Source organism: Hippocampus comes, unplaced genomic scaffold, assembly GCF_001891065.2.
Source record: "Hippocampus comes isolate QL1 unplaced genomic scaffold, H_comes_QL1_v1.1 scaffold58, whole genome shotgun sequence".
Taxonomy (NCBI): Eukaryota; Metazoa; Chordata; class Actinopteri; order Syngnathiformes; family Syngnathidae; genus Hippocampus; species Hippocampus comes.
The window spans coordinates 574,854-589,987 of record NW_017805118.1 but is presented as its reverse complement, the minus strand read 5'-3'; the positions used below and the strand labels follow the sequence as shown (position 1 = coordinate 589,987).

Here is a 15,134-nt window from a genome sequence, read left to right as displayed (position 1 = left end):
TATATATATAATTTATATATATATAATTTATAATATAATATATATAATAATTTATCGTAAATATAATTTATAAATATAAATTTATTGACAAGACTGTGCTTCATAACCCTTTCATGCACCCTGTAACCCGATGACATGATAAACTGTCCACTGTCGTAACCTTAAAGGGTTAAGGGGCTGCATATGATATGTGTGCCATTTAGGGTTAATTAAGAAACATTGTATTTTTCCACGTATTTTTCCATTCATCTTGACATGTAAACAAAGTCAGTTGTCACTTATGCTGATCGAAGCGAAGACAGTGCATTTATTGTAGATGTTATATGGGCTGTCACTTACATAGCACTTTTCTATGTTGCTAAATGCAAATTAAGAAGCGCATGTTTACCTCAGTAGGTAGCTTGTTCCAGTCCTCCTAAATATGGCACATAAATTTGACCCTCAATGTTTTGCAGACCTCTTCTTCAGCGCTTCACCTCCCCCTCGTCTTCGTCTTTCCAGCCGTTGATCAAATTAGCTTTCCTGAATTTAGCTCGAGACGATAGCCGGGTGTCTGCAAGTTATTTGAGCCTTTTAAAAGGTCACCAGTCTTTTGCTGTAGGATTGCATGAACTTTTCGTTCTGTGTTGTGTGTGCTTCCTCGCACTTTTTTTTCAGCCTTTTCTCTCCTCCTTTTTTCTCTCAAGCCTCTCCCCCCTTTTTCTCCCACACTTCATCCCAAAGTGACTCTTTCACTGCTGCGCTCACTCCCCCTCACCCTCTGTCCTCTGTGTACATCTGAGTGCTCATTCACACACACACACACACACACACACACACACACACACACACACACACACACACACACACACACACACACACTTCCCTCTTGGTTGCCAGAGACCAGCTGTGTGAGGGCCTCTTTTTTTGTCTTCAGTCACTGTGGAGACGAGGCGCCTTCCAAAACGAGCACGGGTTGGTATATGTTTTTACACCCATCTGGTTTGCTGGCAGCTGATACCCATATATATTTAGCATCATCAACTGGATAGTTTTTTTTTCATTTATTCTCATATTTATGAGATCCTGTTCAGCAAAGGAAGAACAAAAGAACAATGATCCTTTCAGATTGTTAACTCTCCTGGAAAGAGGACTGACTGATGCTGTGATGCAAAACAGGCCTTCTTGTAATGCAAGTGTTGCGCAGTCATTTCTAATTTCCTTGAACAATATGACCACCTCCCCCGAGCTGTCAACTTACCATGGTGGAGGAGTCTGTGTCCCAATGATCCTAAGAGCTAAGTTGTCAAGGGGGGGGGACCATTTTCCTAACATATCAATGCCCCCTAGTGGTCAAAACGACACTTACAGGTGTTTTGAATCACATACCCGAACTGGAGCCCCGCCCTCAGTAGGTCATCATTAGCCAACATTGTCATCTATCAACATCTAAAAATCATTTTCAGTGTACATTCCAATGACAGCAAGTTTCAAAAGTAAGTTCACCATCAATTGGTGTTCTCGCATCAGTTAAATAAGCCACTGATCAATTTTTTTCCCCCCATTATTGTGTTGTGGAAAAAGAAAAGGCAATTCAATAATGTTGGTATTTTATTCAAGTCAACAAAAATAGAGACAACTGAGACATGGATGGGCTCTTTTTTTAATGCATTTCTGAGGTATCAATTTTTTTGTACTGGAAGTTACTCAAAATTAAGTGACTCAAGTACATGGACTAGAACACGGACTTGGATGCAAATAATGTGCTGGGGACATTTCTGTCACCAATATACAGCAGCTAAATACAAAGCTTTAGCTTCGGTGAACATTTAAAAAAAAAACAACAACAACAACCTCCCAGTGTTCAATACATGTAGCAGAATTATTGTGTTCTTATTTGGTTAAAGGCGATATACAGTAAGTCATTAAATAGTAAATACTGCAGTTTTTTTTTCATTGATTTGGAAAGAAGAGAAGAGAAACTTCTTTCACACGGAATCCTGACATGACCCTTTTGTTGAAGCTTGGAAGACCACACCGTGCCCGCGAGTGTTCAGGCAACTGCATGAGTTCCTCTGCCAAAAAAATGGGATGTGGAAACTTGCAGACCACTTCAGGCTTTTGACCTTTTGCACTTGTTGTAGGAAACCATGACGATGAACACAAGGGCGAGCAGTCCAATCACCGTCGCCAAGCCGATCAGGACCTCCATTTGAGTGTTGTTCTTGTCAGCTGGAAGGACAGTAAAGAGTGACGTAAGTGCAATTGCAGAAATGTAGAGAGAACACAACCTTTCGCTATGGTGATAAGATGTGGCTTTACAGCTGCTCTTTGAAGTCATATGACATCAGACTGATGACAACTGTTCTGTTTCGAAACACCACGTGGTGTCATCTCATGTTCCAAGTATGATGCCAAATCATACTAGATTACGTATCATGACATCGGTCATGTAAACTCACGTTAGTAATGAAAGTAGAGTCCCGTTTAATTTATACTGATGCAATTGCAAGGGGGGGAAAGTATTTAGTTGGATTCCTGCAACGATTGAAACGATTTTCTTAAACCAATCCCACAGACAAAAAATAAATAAAAATTCTGATGTCATTGAACGTAACGTGTCAACATCACACTGCTTGAAAAAGTAGATCTGATGCGTTTTAGTTTAGTCTTATAGTGTCCTAATAGTTTGATGGTACATCAATTTGCAAGTTTCAAACGAACTGGTGTTCGAAAATCAGCAGTACCTACCATCATGATCACTTCCTGCGTTCCCGTTGTGGACCAACATGTGTTTGGTTTTGTCCAAGTGTCCGTCGTTGCGCTCTGGTTTGATTCCAAGCAGATGGCACATGAGTGGGTATACGTTAACCAGGTCAAATGGATCAACCATGAGGTTTTTCTGAAAATCAGGCCCCACGGCCCTGAAGAAGGCTTTCATATCCATGGCTTCATTGTCAAAGCCGTGATCGCCTTTGTTGAACTGCAATGGAAAAAACTAGAGGGAAATGAGATGTCTGATGAGAAACATGATTACGTCGCACCTTTACTTGATTCAATAAAGCTGATTCGAGAAAAAAAAAATCTGTGGTCATTGCGAGGATGTTGAGAAGCAATCATCCCCTCTAATGCTATTGTGTCAATTTCTTTTTGTTTTCGAGCCAGTAATGATTACATTCTCTGACATTATGCAGGATGTCTGTGGTAATTGCTTGATTTCTAGCTTGTGATACAAATTTGCAAGTTATGATTGGCAGACAGTTGCTCGGTCAAAATTCACAAATGCATGAAGCTTATAAATTCCAAAGCATGTGCACTGTGTTGTTTCTTACCCCACTTATTACATATCCAGGGTCGGCCATGAGGATGATGGGAAGGAGTCGCGGATGTGAGCTGTAATGCAGTCGAGCCGGCACATCCTCTTTTTTATACACATGAAGGTGAGGGTGGCCTCCCTTCAGAGCTTGATAGACTGATTCTAATTTTCCTTTTTTGGGAAGTAACATGCCACCGGGGCCGTAATCCAGAAGTTGAAACTGAATATCCTTGAAGCTAAAGCCTGGGATCTTTGACAAGATGATCCTCTGTATTTGTTTATCTGGTAGTATTTTAGCCATCCCGTGGTCAGCAGTGATGATGATGTTGAGTCGGTCAGTTAGAGCGTGGTCATGGATCTTGTCCCGGATGTAGCCCACGGTACGATCCACTTGCTGCACCATCTCCCGGAGTTCTAGCGAATCCGGTCCAAATTTGTGTCCGACCAAATCTGGTTCCCCAAAATACAAGGAGACAAAGTCCAGATCCTGTTGGTGGAACCACTCTCCAATCACCTTGTCGATGTTCAGTCGCCACTCTGTCTCATTTCCGTGGTTATAGATAGCAGGCTCCACCTGCCTCACGTTCACGGTTTCTCCTTTGTACGTTGCAGCTGTGCCAGGGAAATGCAGGGAGCCTGTTTTTAGTCCCTAAAAGAAAATAAAACACATGGACACAGGAAAAAATATATACATGATCCGACATGCATGGATGCTGGAACAACCAAGGCATGGAGGAACATAACACCCCCATTTTTTGGAGATTAAGTAAGAGAATGAGAGAAAATCTTTATTTGCTGTGAAAGAAGACGTGTGCAATGTTGCCTTGATGTGTCGGTATCAGAATCGTTAGCATATCCGCCTCACAAGTCAGAAGTTGTGGGTTCCAATCTGAACTCTGGCCTTCCCTGCTTGTGTGGGTTTTCTCCCGTTTTCTTCCACTCAAGCACTTCATGAAGATAAGCAGTATGGATGGAGAAATAGCTCCGAAGGTCTGCTCTATGTTTTAGAATTGGGTTTTACCTGCACAATCTAAATTTTACAGTGTCATCAACATGACAACCCCCAAAAAATAAAAAAATACAAAGGCCATAATATGCAAACTGCTCATTTGCAAGAACAAAAGGAAGCCTTACAAGGCTGAAATTTGCCTCAAAAGTATTTCTATTGTGTCCCAAGAAAACAAAGAGTGAGATTAATAAGAGAAACATGCAAATCTTCCGCCATGTAAACAAAGAGAAAACGATTGGAATAAACCTGTCTCTGTGCTGTTATCCAGATGGGCAAGCTGCCATTGTCCCAGTAAGAATCAACAAACTGAGCTGCATGGTATTGCTTCTTCTCCTGAGTGGTCGTGTTGAACCAAATGTTGTGAATCACTCCGTGATTCTCCACATAATTTCCTGAGTAGGAAAGGGGAAGAAAAATACACAACAAGCATCATAATCCTTTGAGCCATCAGTCTTTTTATTTTCTTTTGTTGCACTAAAAAGTGTTCAACCCACACTGCAAATGATCTGCAATATTTTCTTATTCTATTTCCGAACGTAAAGAAAGAACAACTGCACAAGGCAAAGCGTTGATATAAAGATGCATTGTATTCATACCCCTGTGTAGTTCAAAACAATTACCTGTAAGAAGTGAGAAATGAGCAGGGCTAGTTATAGTGAGGAAAGGCGGCGTGACATACAGCGCCTTAACGCCATCCCTCGCCATTTTATCCAGGTTGGGAGTTTCAATATCCCGGTCATAATCCCAGCGGAAACCATCGAAGGAGATGAGCAGCAGTTTCTTTCTGGGAGACCCGTTGAAGACAGAATGTTGCCCCGAAGTCCCCCCCGAGTCCCACGCTGGGGCAGGAGTGCAAAGGGGGAAAAAAATGCCGCATAATACAACACAGAGCAACAGTAAGTTTGACATTTTAATGCCAGAATTCCTCTGGTTGCTAAATATTTCGTCTCTCCCTAGAAGTGCACCATAAAAGGCACACTCCTTATTGCTGGATGCCTTTGTTTGAGAATATTGGTCTGCAGAAAAACCAAACGGGTTTATATTACTTTACGGTCTAAGTGACTGATAATTGGAGATAATGATAGACCTTCAACCTGTGAGATGCGTGTGTGTGTGTGTGTGTGTGTGTGTGTGTGTGTATGTGTGTGTGTGTGTGTGTGAGAGAGAGAGATGAAATGATGGCTGTACTAAAGAGCAATGGTATTGGCCTTGAAAGAAGAGCCACAATGTTCTATTTTTTTGTAAGTAGGTCTCTCTCTGGCTCAGCCACAATGATCCGTGATCATCTTCTTTCAAGATCTGACATTCTTACGCTTTCAGTCAAGAAATTGGTGAGTGGCCAGATGGCAAATTCACCAAGGTGTGCCCTACTTTTAGAAAGTTTTTAGAAAATGCCAAAATGATCTGGTATCAGATTATCACACAATAACTGACAAGTTCCGTCAGTGTTTTGCACACGCTGTGCATTCTTAGGCCTTTCTTCTTCAGCCTGGCTTGGTCGATCCATTTGAGGTGTTAGCATAATCCTCGCTCATGTCACACTACTGAAACCGTTGGGGCTCTATTATCGTGCCCAATGCCATTCTAGTGCGGTAAACTGTCTAACTGTGCTCAGAGGCAGGTTAGACCGAGTGCTGGTATTTTTGCAGGCGTGCGCAAGCCAGTGCATCTGCTTATCTATCTATTTGTCTATCTCTCGGCATGATACAGTTTGGCCTTGGGGGAGGTCTGCAGAAACATACAGATCCAATCCACACACGTACACACGGGAGCAAGGGAGAGTTGTCGTGAGTGCATGCCCTGGGCGTGTCTGTGATGTCATCGTTTTATGAAAATGTAAAATGAATTAAGACCTTTCACACGTGGATTCAATAAAGACCTGGACTTTGCAATCTCGATGAAGCTATAGGAGGGCTGTTTTTATGTTCTTGATAAGCTTTATCGAGGTAAGACATAACGAGATAAGTGGTCGATAAGTCCTGCCAAGAAGTCATTGGAGTCACTAAACAACTATCATTTTTCTGTGATGTTATGGAATGTCAGCAAGTACATCTGCTATGCATGCAAAAAACCAAAGCAAAAACATGAATGACGTACTTTATCCTCCACTTGTAATTAATAAGTCACTCCTTGAAAAAGTAATTGATTCTATGGTTAGAATTGATTATGATGCACTTTACTCCTATGATATGAAACTGCGCAAGGGTTAATTCATGCAATGCAAAACAGTAAAATTAAACACAGATGTCCATGTGATTGCTCAAAAACTGGTTTGCTTCTTGGTTTCCTCTGCATTGGCAGTTTTCCTCTGTTTTGACCTGAAAGAAGCGCAAACACAGTCGGGAGCATGAGTGTGGGAATTGCAAATGCCAAATTTTGTGCCGATCAGTGTAACTTTTCAAACTTTCTGGGGGCTGCTATTAAAGGAATTGGGGTGCTTGTGAGCCCTACAAATACAAAAAATATTTAACAGGATCCACTGACTTGCAAAATATGATGAGTTTTTGGGGCATGCTGATGCCTACAAAATGGCGTTTCATAAACCAGAAAAATAATATTGGAAACATGGATTTCAAGAACGGCCTATTTATACGCAAATTTAAAAAAAAAAAAAAAAAAAACCTTGGATTTCAGATTACTCCAGTTGCACTCACCTCTTCCTTGCTGAGTTCCTTTTATTCAGGGTGTGCGAGATAACTGCGACAAACACCAATGCCAGAAACCCTGTCACTGCTGATAAGCCAGTGACAATTTGTGACCAAGTAGTGCGTTTTTCACCTGCGGGCAGAAAACAAAACAAAACAAAAAATTGAGGATCTTATGAATCACTTGAAAGATCCAGATTAGCACACGGTAACCCTTTTATCTCAGCACACAGGCTTCTTGATAAGAGTCGAGCTGGCAACATTTCAGCTTTCGTGTCACCGTAATTGTATCGCTGTGCAGATTCAAGCATTCGCAATATTCTACGTCTCCCACAAATATTTCTCAATTTATTTTGCTTCCATTTGTTATAACCAGGCATCATTCCAGCACCATCATGCAACAGATTCAAATCGCATCAAATAATGCATGAAATAATGTGGGACATTGTGAATGCTACTTTTCTTCGGCGCTTTGTGCATTAGTGTGTGTTGGGGGGAAGTTATTCCCACACTGGAAATTATGTGAAGTGCAATCACATAAAAAGCAGGAGCGAAGTATTTTTGTGGCCAGTGCAGTTTTAATCTGCGCAAAAGCAGGCTGGACCAGGTTTTGCTATATTTGCAGATACATGCGTTTGATCACAGTTAAAAACGGTGATGTGGCGCCGCTGTGGGCGTGAACACAGTCGACACAGTCACTGTCAATTGAAGATGCTTCTCTCTTTCCCTTTAAAAGAGGCGCAGTCTTTGTCATGGCGAATGATGTCAAGTTCGCTAGGGAGATCAGAGATCTGCCAAGGGGGCACTTGGAGAGTGGACGGCAAGGGAAGCACACCTCACACTTTGAAAACGGCAGGCAGAATGCAATGGATTCTCTTTGTCAGATCACTTACCGTAATTGGCTTCTCCTGTTTTTTTCAGCATGTGCTTGGTATTAGTTAGGTGCCCGTCGTTGACCTCTGGATCTATCCCAAGCAGATGACACATCAGTGGGTACACGTTGACTGTTTCAAAGGGTCCAACCACCAGGTTTTGCTTGAAGTCAGGTCCCACTGCCCGAAAGAAAGGTTTCATGTCCAACACTTGATTGTCAAAGCCGTGCTCTCCTTTGTGAAACTGCACAGGAAATAGCTATATTTGGGTGGGAAGGAAAAAAATACATAACTATTCACACTCATATGTGCATGGTATTATCGTCAGCAATATAATCTCACCCCATTGATTACATATCCAGGATCGGCAAAGAGGATGATGGGAAGTAGTCGAGGGTGATTTCCGTAATGAAGCCTTTCTGGCATCTCCTCCTTCTTATACACGTGAAGACGAGGGTGACCTCCCTTTAGAGCCTGGTAGACCTTCTCCAGCTTTCCTTCTTTAGGAAGCAGCATCCCAGCCGGGCCGTAATCCACAAGATGAAATTTGACGTCTCTAAAGCTAAAGCCTGCTATCTTAGACAGGATGATCTCTTGAACTTGTTCACCCCGAAAGACATTTGTCATTCCGTGGTCAGCAGTGATGATGATGTTGAGTCGGTCAGTTAGACCGTGGTACTGGATCTTGTCCCGGATGTACCCTACAGTTCGATCCACTTGCTGGACCATCTCTCGCCGTTCCGGAGAATCGGGTCCATATTTGTGGCCAACTTTGTCTGGTTCCCCAAAGTACAAGGAGACAAAGTCCAGGTCCTGCTGGTGGAACCATTCTCCAATCACCTTGTCGATGTTATGCCTCCATTCGGTCTCGTTTGAATAGTCATAGAAACGAGGTTCCACCTCTCTCACCCTGACAGTTTCTCCTTTGTAGGTTGCAGCGGTCCCAGGAAAATGGAGTGAGCCAGCTTTTAGTCCCTAAATGAGGATCAAAGTATGAAAATTAGGTAGTGGAGGGCCTTTCCACCAGCGTGCACACCTGCTGCCAATGTATTTAAGGACTGCCAAGATCCCGCGTCTCTTGTCGGATTATTGACCTTGTTGCTGCTATTGCTCAAGTGTTGTTTTCGAGACTTCTCGATCTCGTCGTTTTTGCGCTCTAGTCTCCCGCTTTGTAAGTATTTATGTTTTTTTGTCTTTGATCTTGTTCATGCTTTGGTTTTCGTGAAATTGGACGTTATTCATTTGTATTCTCTGTGTTACCTTGCCTTATGCAAGTGCTTTTTGTCAAAAGTATCATTCTCCTGGTTCTTTCTCTTTATACTTTGTAGGTGCGTTTTCCTATTAAATTCATATTTTGGTGCGGATTTTGTTTGCGTCTACGTTTGTGGGATCCGATAGCCATTCAGTTCGACAATGCACCTGTCTCTGTGCTGTTATCCAGATGGGCAAGCTGCCGTTGTCCCAATAGGAATCAACAAACTGTGTCATGTAGTACTGCTTCTTCTCCTGAGTCGTCGTGTTGAACCACATGTTGTGGATGACTCCATGGTTTTCTATATAGCGCCCTGGCAAGAAAAAAATACATCCACATTGTGTCAACTCAGAGACAGTACTTGCATACAAATGTAGCTTCCCTGCTTGTCAATATTGACTGCGGCTGCCATGCTGTTCAGTAAATTGGAGCCTGGAGGGTCTGCATGCGCTGCTACTGCTCCAAATTTGCCCCACGGTGGTGCATTATAGAAAATATTTCATTTCATACTTTTTATATTTATACCGTACTATGCACCAAAGTTAACACAGTTAAGGAAAACTAACAAAATAACGTCAATTACAATTGAAAAAAAAATGAAATTCAACCAATAGAAATTAACCGAAACTACATCTTATGTTTCCAAAACTAATTAAAATGATCCTGATTGTGTTCTTCCTTTTCATCTTTTCAATGAATATCGTACATACGTGTTAAGTCAAACAATCGTTTGAGAATTGTCGTTTAGAATACTCACTTTCCCGTTTTTTTTATTTTTTAACCTTGCACTTGACAAACACTCCAAATATTACAAGAAACTAAATCTCAAACTAAAACTAATCAAACCTAATCTAAAATGAGGCTTTTAGAAACAACTAAAAACTCACAAACTTGCTCAAAAAAACAAATTCAAACTAACTAAATTGAACAAAAGTCAAAATGAAATGAAAACTTGCTAGTAAAAAAAAAATCCCCAACTATCAGAACCCTTCTGTAAACTTGCGTTTTCATGTAATTCAAAATACCAACTAATTTCAAAATAAAATGCATGATCCTAATTTTAAAATTGTATTTAACTGGATTTGCAAAATTATATTTACTGCAAAATATGCTTTGTCTTTATAGGTTGGTCCTCAGAATAATTTAATCAATTAAAATTATTCTTATTTATTATTTCGATTTGTATTATTGATTGTCTAGCAGTCTGACTTTTCTTCATAAATGGTTTATGAAAATGCGTTTTCCACATACCTGTAAGCAGGGTAAAGTGTGTGGGGCTGGTGATGGTGAGGAAAGGTGGCGTGACATATTCCGCTTTTATGCCATCTTGGGCCATTTGATCCAGATTAGGGGTGTCCACATCTCGGTCGTAATCCCAGCGAAAACCATCGAAGGAGATGAGCAGTAGCTTGTTCCGAGTTGCTCTACCGAGGACAGACGGCAGCCCAGAAACAAAAACTCCTAACGGGGCTGCAGCAGAAGGAGTGCTGACAATCAGTCCCAAGATAACCACGCAGAACAAATGCATGATGATGTCTGGCCTGCACAAGCGAAGGATGAAACCTTCAAAAGTGGAAGGCTCAGAGTGGCCGATCACTCATCTGGCCTTGGCTTTAAGTGTAGAAATTAATTGTATGACGCCTTCTACAAAAGTAATGCTCACACAAGTGTGTCAAAAGAAGAGGCAGATTACCATCAGTCTGAGTCTGCTTTTACGACACCTCAAAGATGCACCATCTTATCTTATCAACTCATAAAGAGAATTACTCGTACATGACCCCATGTGTTGAAGGTCCAGGATTTCAGTTCCTGGCAGAGGAGTGAAGCAATGAATCAAGGGTTCACGCTGGCATGATCAAATTCTCTCTTTGCCCAAAGCAAAATCTTCAGTATGAATAATTGAACAACACGAACAGATGAAAATGAATGAAGAAGAAAGAACTGAAGCAAATTGGAATGACACTACTATGCATTACCAGCAGGTAGCACCAATACTCCACTGAAGCTAACCTCAGATTTGGCCTCAGTGATTCTGGATTTACGTTCTATTTCAGTATAATAAAATGATAATGGCAAATGATTGCCAGTTTAGAGTCATCTTCTTCAAACAAAAAAAATAAACATATATCATTGTTCCATGCCGTATTTTTATTGACTGTATTTTTTTAAGGTCTTTTTGATGTGTGGTGGGCGGCCCAGTGGTTAGCGCGTCGACCTCACAATGCAGAGGTCGTGGGTTTGAATCCGGCTCCGGCCTTCCTGTGTGGAGTTTGCATGTTCTCCCCGTACCTTTCCTGGGTTTTCTCCGGGTACTCTGGTTCCCTCCCAAATTCCAAAAACATGCCTGGCAGGCTGATTGGACACTCTAAATTGTCCGTAGGTGTGAGTGTGAACGCGGATGGTTGTTCGTCTCTGTGTGCCCTGTGATTGGCAGACAAGCGGTACAGGGTGTCCCCCCCCGCCCCCTACGGTCCAAAGACAGCTGGGATAGGCTCCAGCACGCCCCGTGAACCTTGTGAGGATAAAGCGGATCGGAAAATGGATGGATAGTCTTATCTTTAAAACAAGAAAACCATCAAGAGGAGTAAAAAATATCACAAGTGCTTCATGAAGCTTCATTTCCATGTCAGGACTAGAAATGTATTCATTTAAGAACGCTTAATAATGTCGTTGAAGTTTTCAGTGTGACATGTGGTTCGTTCTGGATTTGATTCCAAAAAACATGCGAGGTAAGTTACATATTGAAGCCTCAGCTGGGAAAGGCTCCAGCTCACCTGTGACACTGAAGATAATCGGTACAAAATGGATGGATGCCCAGTCGCTCGTTGCTACGCTGCATTACACTGAGAGCGGCTTCTGATAGGTTGCTTCCCTAATTTAGCCCCAAATAAAATATTCGGAACAACACTCATTATGGATCACCTGTTCAAAGGTATCTCAAGAAATTAAGAGATCATTATGTGTCAAGCTCTTGAATTGGATTTCATTAGATTGCGCGTCCTTCCACCCATCCATTTTCCGTCGCGCTGGTCCTCATTAGGGTTTGGTGGAGCCTATCCCGGCTGGATGTGTGAGTCTGCCTCATTACATCATGCTTCCTTTGCTGCACATCTATTGTAATAACCTCTCAAACACCGAAGCGGACAATCTGCTCTGATAAGATGCATATGCTGCTTGTTACAGAGCGCGCGTATTGTATATGCGACGTGTGTTTGACATGCCCTCACCCAAAAAAATAAATCCACGGATTCTAATTTGAGTGAGAAGACAAACCAGAGAAGTAATGAAGTGACATGCCGAGAATCGTCACCCTCGATCGCGTCGAGCCCTGCAACGGCTCAGGATTTTAACACAAACCGAAACATATGCTACTAGTACTTCTCCCCACTTTGTAATCCATGAGCAGTTTAATTACCCGCAATCAAGATTCATCTTGTTAGATGAGGAGAAACAGGGGAGGGGGGGAGAGGAGAAGATGTGGAGGAAAATGACAGGAAAAAGAGCAAGAGGAAAAAAAAAAGTCTTGCCAGCTGGTGAAGGCTCTGCAGTCAACACTACAGCTTCAAAAGGAGTCTTCAAATTCTAATTGTTTAGATTTGTGTCACCCGGAGAAGCGCGCCCGCGCGCACACACAAAGCTGCGATTGAGTTCGTTAAGCGAGGCGAGCTATGTGTGAGCGCGCTTGTGATCACAGCACTGTCACCCTCGTCTGTGCTGCCGTTGACAGTGATGTATGGGTAATTTAAAAAGTTGTTCTTTCCCACAGACTGGTCTGCAGGCGGGTCAGCCAACCGCAGCCCATTCCCCCACTTCAGCACGGAGAAAACTCATCTACATCTCCCTACCGGGACGCGTGCACGTCTATGCACACGCGTGGGTATGTGCACACACACCAAACCACCCGCCCATCCACACGCAGTACAAACGCTGCCGATGGAATTACTACAGACAACGTTCTTCCTCACAAGCGCGAGTTTCTTCCCATTCATCATCTTTGCGTTGGAAAAGTACCGAGATGGGCCCAAAACAGCCCATTAATATTAGTAGTCACATTTGTTGTAAATGATGCGTTAGATGCACTGAACTTAAAAACTAGAGCAGATTTTATGAGACGCTAGAGGATGATTTATTTCCAAAACTCCCTTTAATAAATGTACACCCCATTTCTATGTTTAGGATTTTGCTTTTAATTAAGAAAACATTTCACTTTTTTTTTTCATGTGCTTTTAAAAACAAACCTGACCGTTGATAAATGGTGAAGAAAACTCCTGCCAAAACGTACCTTCTTCCATTTCAGTAATTATTTATTCTATTCATTTTTTTCATGGATTAATAACATCCGATGGTCCCTCTCTGCTGCAAGCAGCTCTGTGTCATAGTTATGGGAAAGAGAGGGCTAATTACCTGAAATGTGAAGACAGAACATGGTCGAGATCTGATGAGCTGCTGCTCATTAGTGTGAATAAAAATCGTATGGATATTTACCGGTTCATATAAAATGAGCTGTCACATGGCCTCAAACCAAACACAAAAAAGCTAACGTTGAAAACAACCGTGTCCATTAGTGGAGCTGGGGTGATATGGAAAAATCAACCATTATTTTTAATATATCAGCAAAATAATGACTGGTGGTGGTTGGCTGCAAGTGTAGTTAAAAAAGTTTATTCTGGCACATTCGGAACATTTGTGACCATGTCGTTGTATTACAGACGCTACCATATTGTGTCTCATAAAATTCCATGTCGCACTTTTTATTATGCATGTTAAAAATCGCAATATTTGTGGAATCATTCAATTTACAGAGGCCATGCTTTGTTTCCTTTGTGAGTCATGATTATGTTTGTTGTCAAAATCGTTTTCGAGTTTAATAACGTGGGCTGTGTGTTTTTGTGCAATTATTTCAAGAAATTGAAGGCCATTGATCAGAGTCGCTGCTGTTGGAGAACTTTGAGGGTTTTTTTTTTTCACGTTGGCTAGATGAGCCAGATGAATGAGGGTCCGTATATGCCCCCATTTCATTTATACACAGACACACATTGGGGAGGGAAGGTGGGAAATATGCTGCTATCGCTGCTGTAAATCAGTAAGCTTGTAGTGTGTGTATGTTAAACTGTGCGCTCGAGGTGCTCCAAGCGCAACTGCAAACCCCCCCTGAAAACCGGCATAGTTTGAGAGAACAGTACAATAAAATCCTCCTGGCGACGGAGCTTGAACGAATAATAGGCTGGTTGACGTGGACTGATTACAATCTAATGGCAAGCTTGATCAGCAGGGCTTTACAACCTCCTTCTGAACACAGATATCCACAAGGCTGTGGGAAAATGCAAGGCTGGTAAGAATTAGAATGTTTGATTCACATCCAAACTAGCGACAGACACGTACACTGAGGAATGTTTGGGCAATTATTGTACCTTACATACTTATTCTCAATACAGGGAGAGACAATATGGAATATTTTTCCACTCATCCAAACATGGAATCTGTTGATGCTGGTGGACAACCCAAATTTATAATTTATATATATCTATTTTAAAAAATCCCTTAAAAAAGTGAATTAATTCCATCTGTCACCATCATAAAATGTATGCAGTATTAATTGTACAGACAATGTAACATTTCAATGCATTTGTGAAAGACCAATCAGGGTAGTCCTTGCATCTACAAAGTTGTGAATTGTAACTGTGGTTATTTGTCTTTAATTTAATCTTAGTTGAAACACAAAGCATGAAGTAGACATTTGTGTTGATCATAAGTACTGCATTCTGACGATTATAAATTGCATTTGTGACGCGCGTCAAGGATGTGACGTCATCTTCAGTTGACGTCTTCATGAAATGGAGCGACTCCGTCGCATATTACGTGACGCACCGGCACGTTGAGACCTCTGTTTCTTGTGAATGAAAACTATTTATTTTAAAACTATTTTATTTCCGTTGTTTTACATATTTTCAATGAAGTAAAAGTAAACACATTTGAATTGTTTGCGTTGTGTCTCGTCACTGTATCTCTGATATTCGTGCTTGCATGAAGCACCATGTCAATTTCCTGCTGGTAAATGCAT

General features: G+C 41.6%; 2 protein-coding genes and 2 long non-coding RNA genes across 4 annotated transcripts in view; 1 reads left to right on the top strand and 3 right to left on the bottom strand.

Annotated features, from left to right (window-relative positions):
• LOC109513306 (uncharacterized) overlaps positions 1 to 726 on the bottom strand; it is a 3,119-nt gene extending 2,393 nt beyond the window's left edge. Inside the window, exon 1 of the long non-coding RNA XR_002167720.1 lies at positions 389 to 726. This is a non-coding gene — a long non-coding RNA (uncharacterized LOC109513306). The remainder of the gene's footprint in view (positions 1 to 388) is intronic.
• An 848-nt stretch (positions 727 to 1,574) lies between these two features.
• LOC109513264 (ectonucleotide pyrophosphatase/phosphodiesterase family member 7-like) lies at positions 1,575 to 5,423 on the bottom strand. Its single transcript, XM_019865570.1, has 5 exons — positions 4,925 to 5,423; positions 4,551 to 4,696; positions 3,312 to 3,944; positions 2,731 to 2,977; positions 1,575 to 2,211 (listed from the first exon to the last, which is right to left on the bottom strand). Exons 1-5 carry the CDS (start codon positions 5,211 to 5,213, stop codon positions 2,093 to 2,095), a joined length of 1,434 nt encoding a protein of 477 aa, XP_019721129.1. The 5' UTR covers positions 5,214 to 5,423; the 3' UTR covers positions 1,575 to 2,092.
• Positions 2,129 to 13,732, top strand: LOC109513265 (uncharacterized). The gene is made up of 4 exons (XR_002167699.1): positions 2,129 to 2,234; positions 3,332 to 3,419; positions 5,019 to 5,200; positions 12,840 to 13,732. It is a non-coding gene; the product is annotated as an uncharacterized LOC109513265 (long non-coding RNA).
• Positions 6,388 to 11,188, bottom strand: LOC109513263 (ectonucleotide pyrophosphatase/phosphodiesterase family member 7-like). The gene is made up of 6 exons (XM_019865569.1): positions 10,325 to 11,188; positions 9,241 to 9,386; positions 8,164 to 8,796; positions 7,843 to 8,080; positions 6,959 to 7,082; positions 6,388 to 6,622 (listed from the first exon to the last, which is right to left on the bottom strand). The coding sequence occupies exons 1-6, from the start codon at positions 10,599 to 10,601 to the stop codon at positions 6,565 to 6,567; spliced, it is 1,476 nt and encodes a 491-aa protein (XP_019721128.1). The 5' UTR covers positions 10,602 to 11,188; the 3' UTR covers positions 6,388 to 6,564.
• Positions 13,733 to 15,134: the final 1,402 nt, after the last annotated feature.

Excerpts from the sequence above, each read along its gene's own strand:
- LOC109513264 (XM_019865570.1), bottom strand. The coding sequence starts at position 5,213 with ATGTCAAACTTACTGTTGCTCTGTGTTGTATTATGCGGCATTTTTTTC. Across the intron at positions 4,697-4,924 it reads TCATTTCTCACTTCTTACAG|GAAATTATGTGGAGAATCAC; the intron begins GTAATTGTTTTG and ends TTTCCTACTCAG. Across the intron at positions 3,945-4,550 it reads GGATAACAGCACAGAGACAG|GGACTAAAAACAGGCTCCCT; the intron begins GTTTATTCCAAT and ends ATTTTCTTTTAG.
- LOC109513263 (XM_019865569.1), bottom strand. The coding sequence starts at position 10,601 with ATGCATTTGTTCTGCGTGGTTATCTTGGGACTGATTGTCAGCACTCCT. Across the intron at positions 7,083-7,842 it reads AACAGGAGAAGCCAATTACG|GTGAAAAACGCACTACTTGG; the intron begins GTAAGTGATCTG and ends TTCTGCCCGCAG. Across the intron at positions 6,623-6,958 it reads AGGAACTCAGCAAGGAAGAG|GTCAAAACAGAGGAAAACTG; the intron begins GTGAGTGCAACT and ends CGCTTCTTTCAG.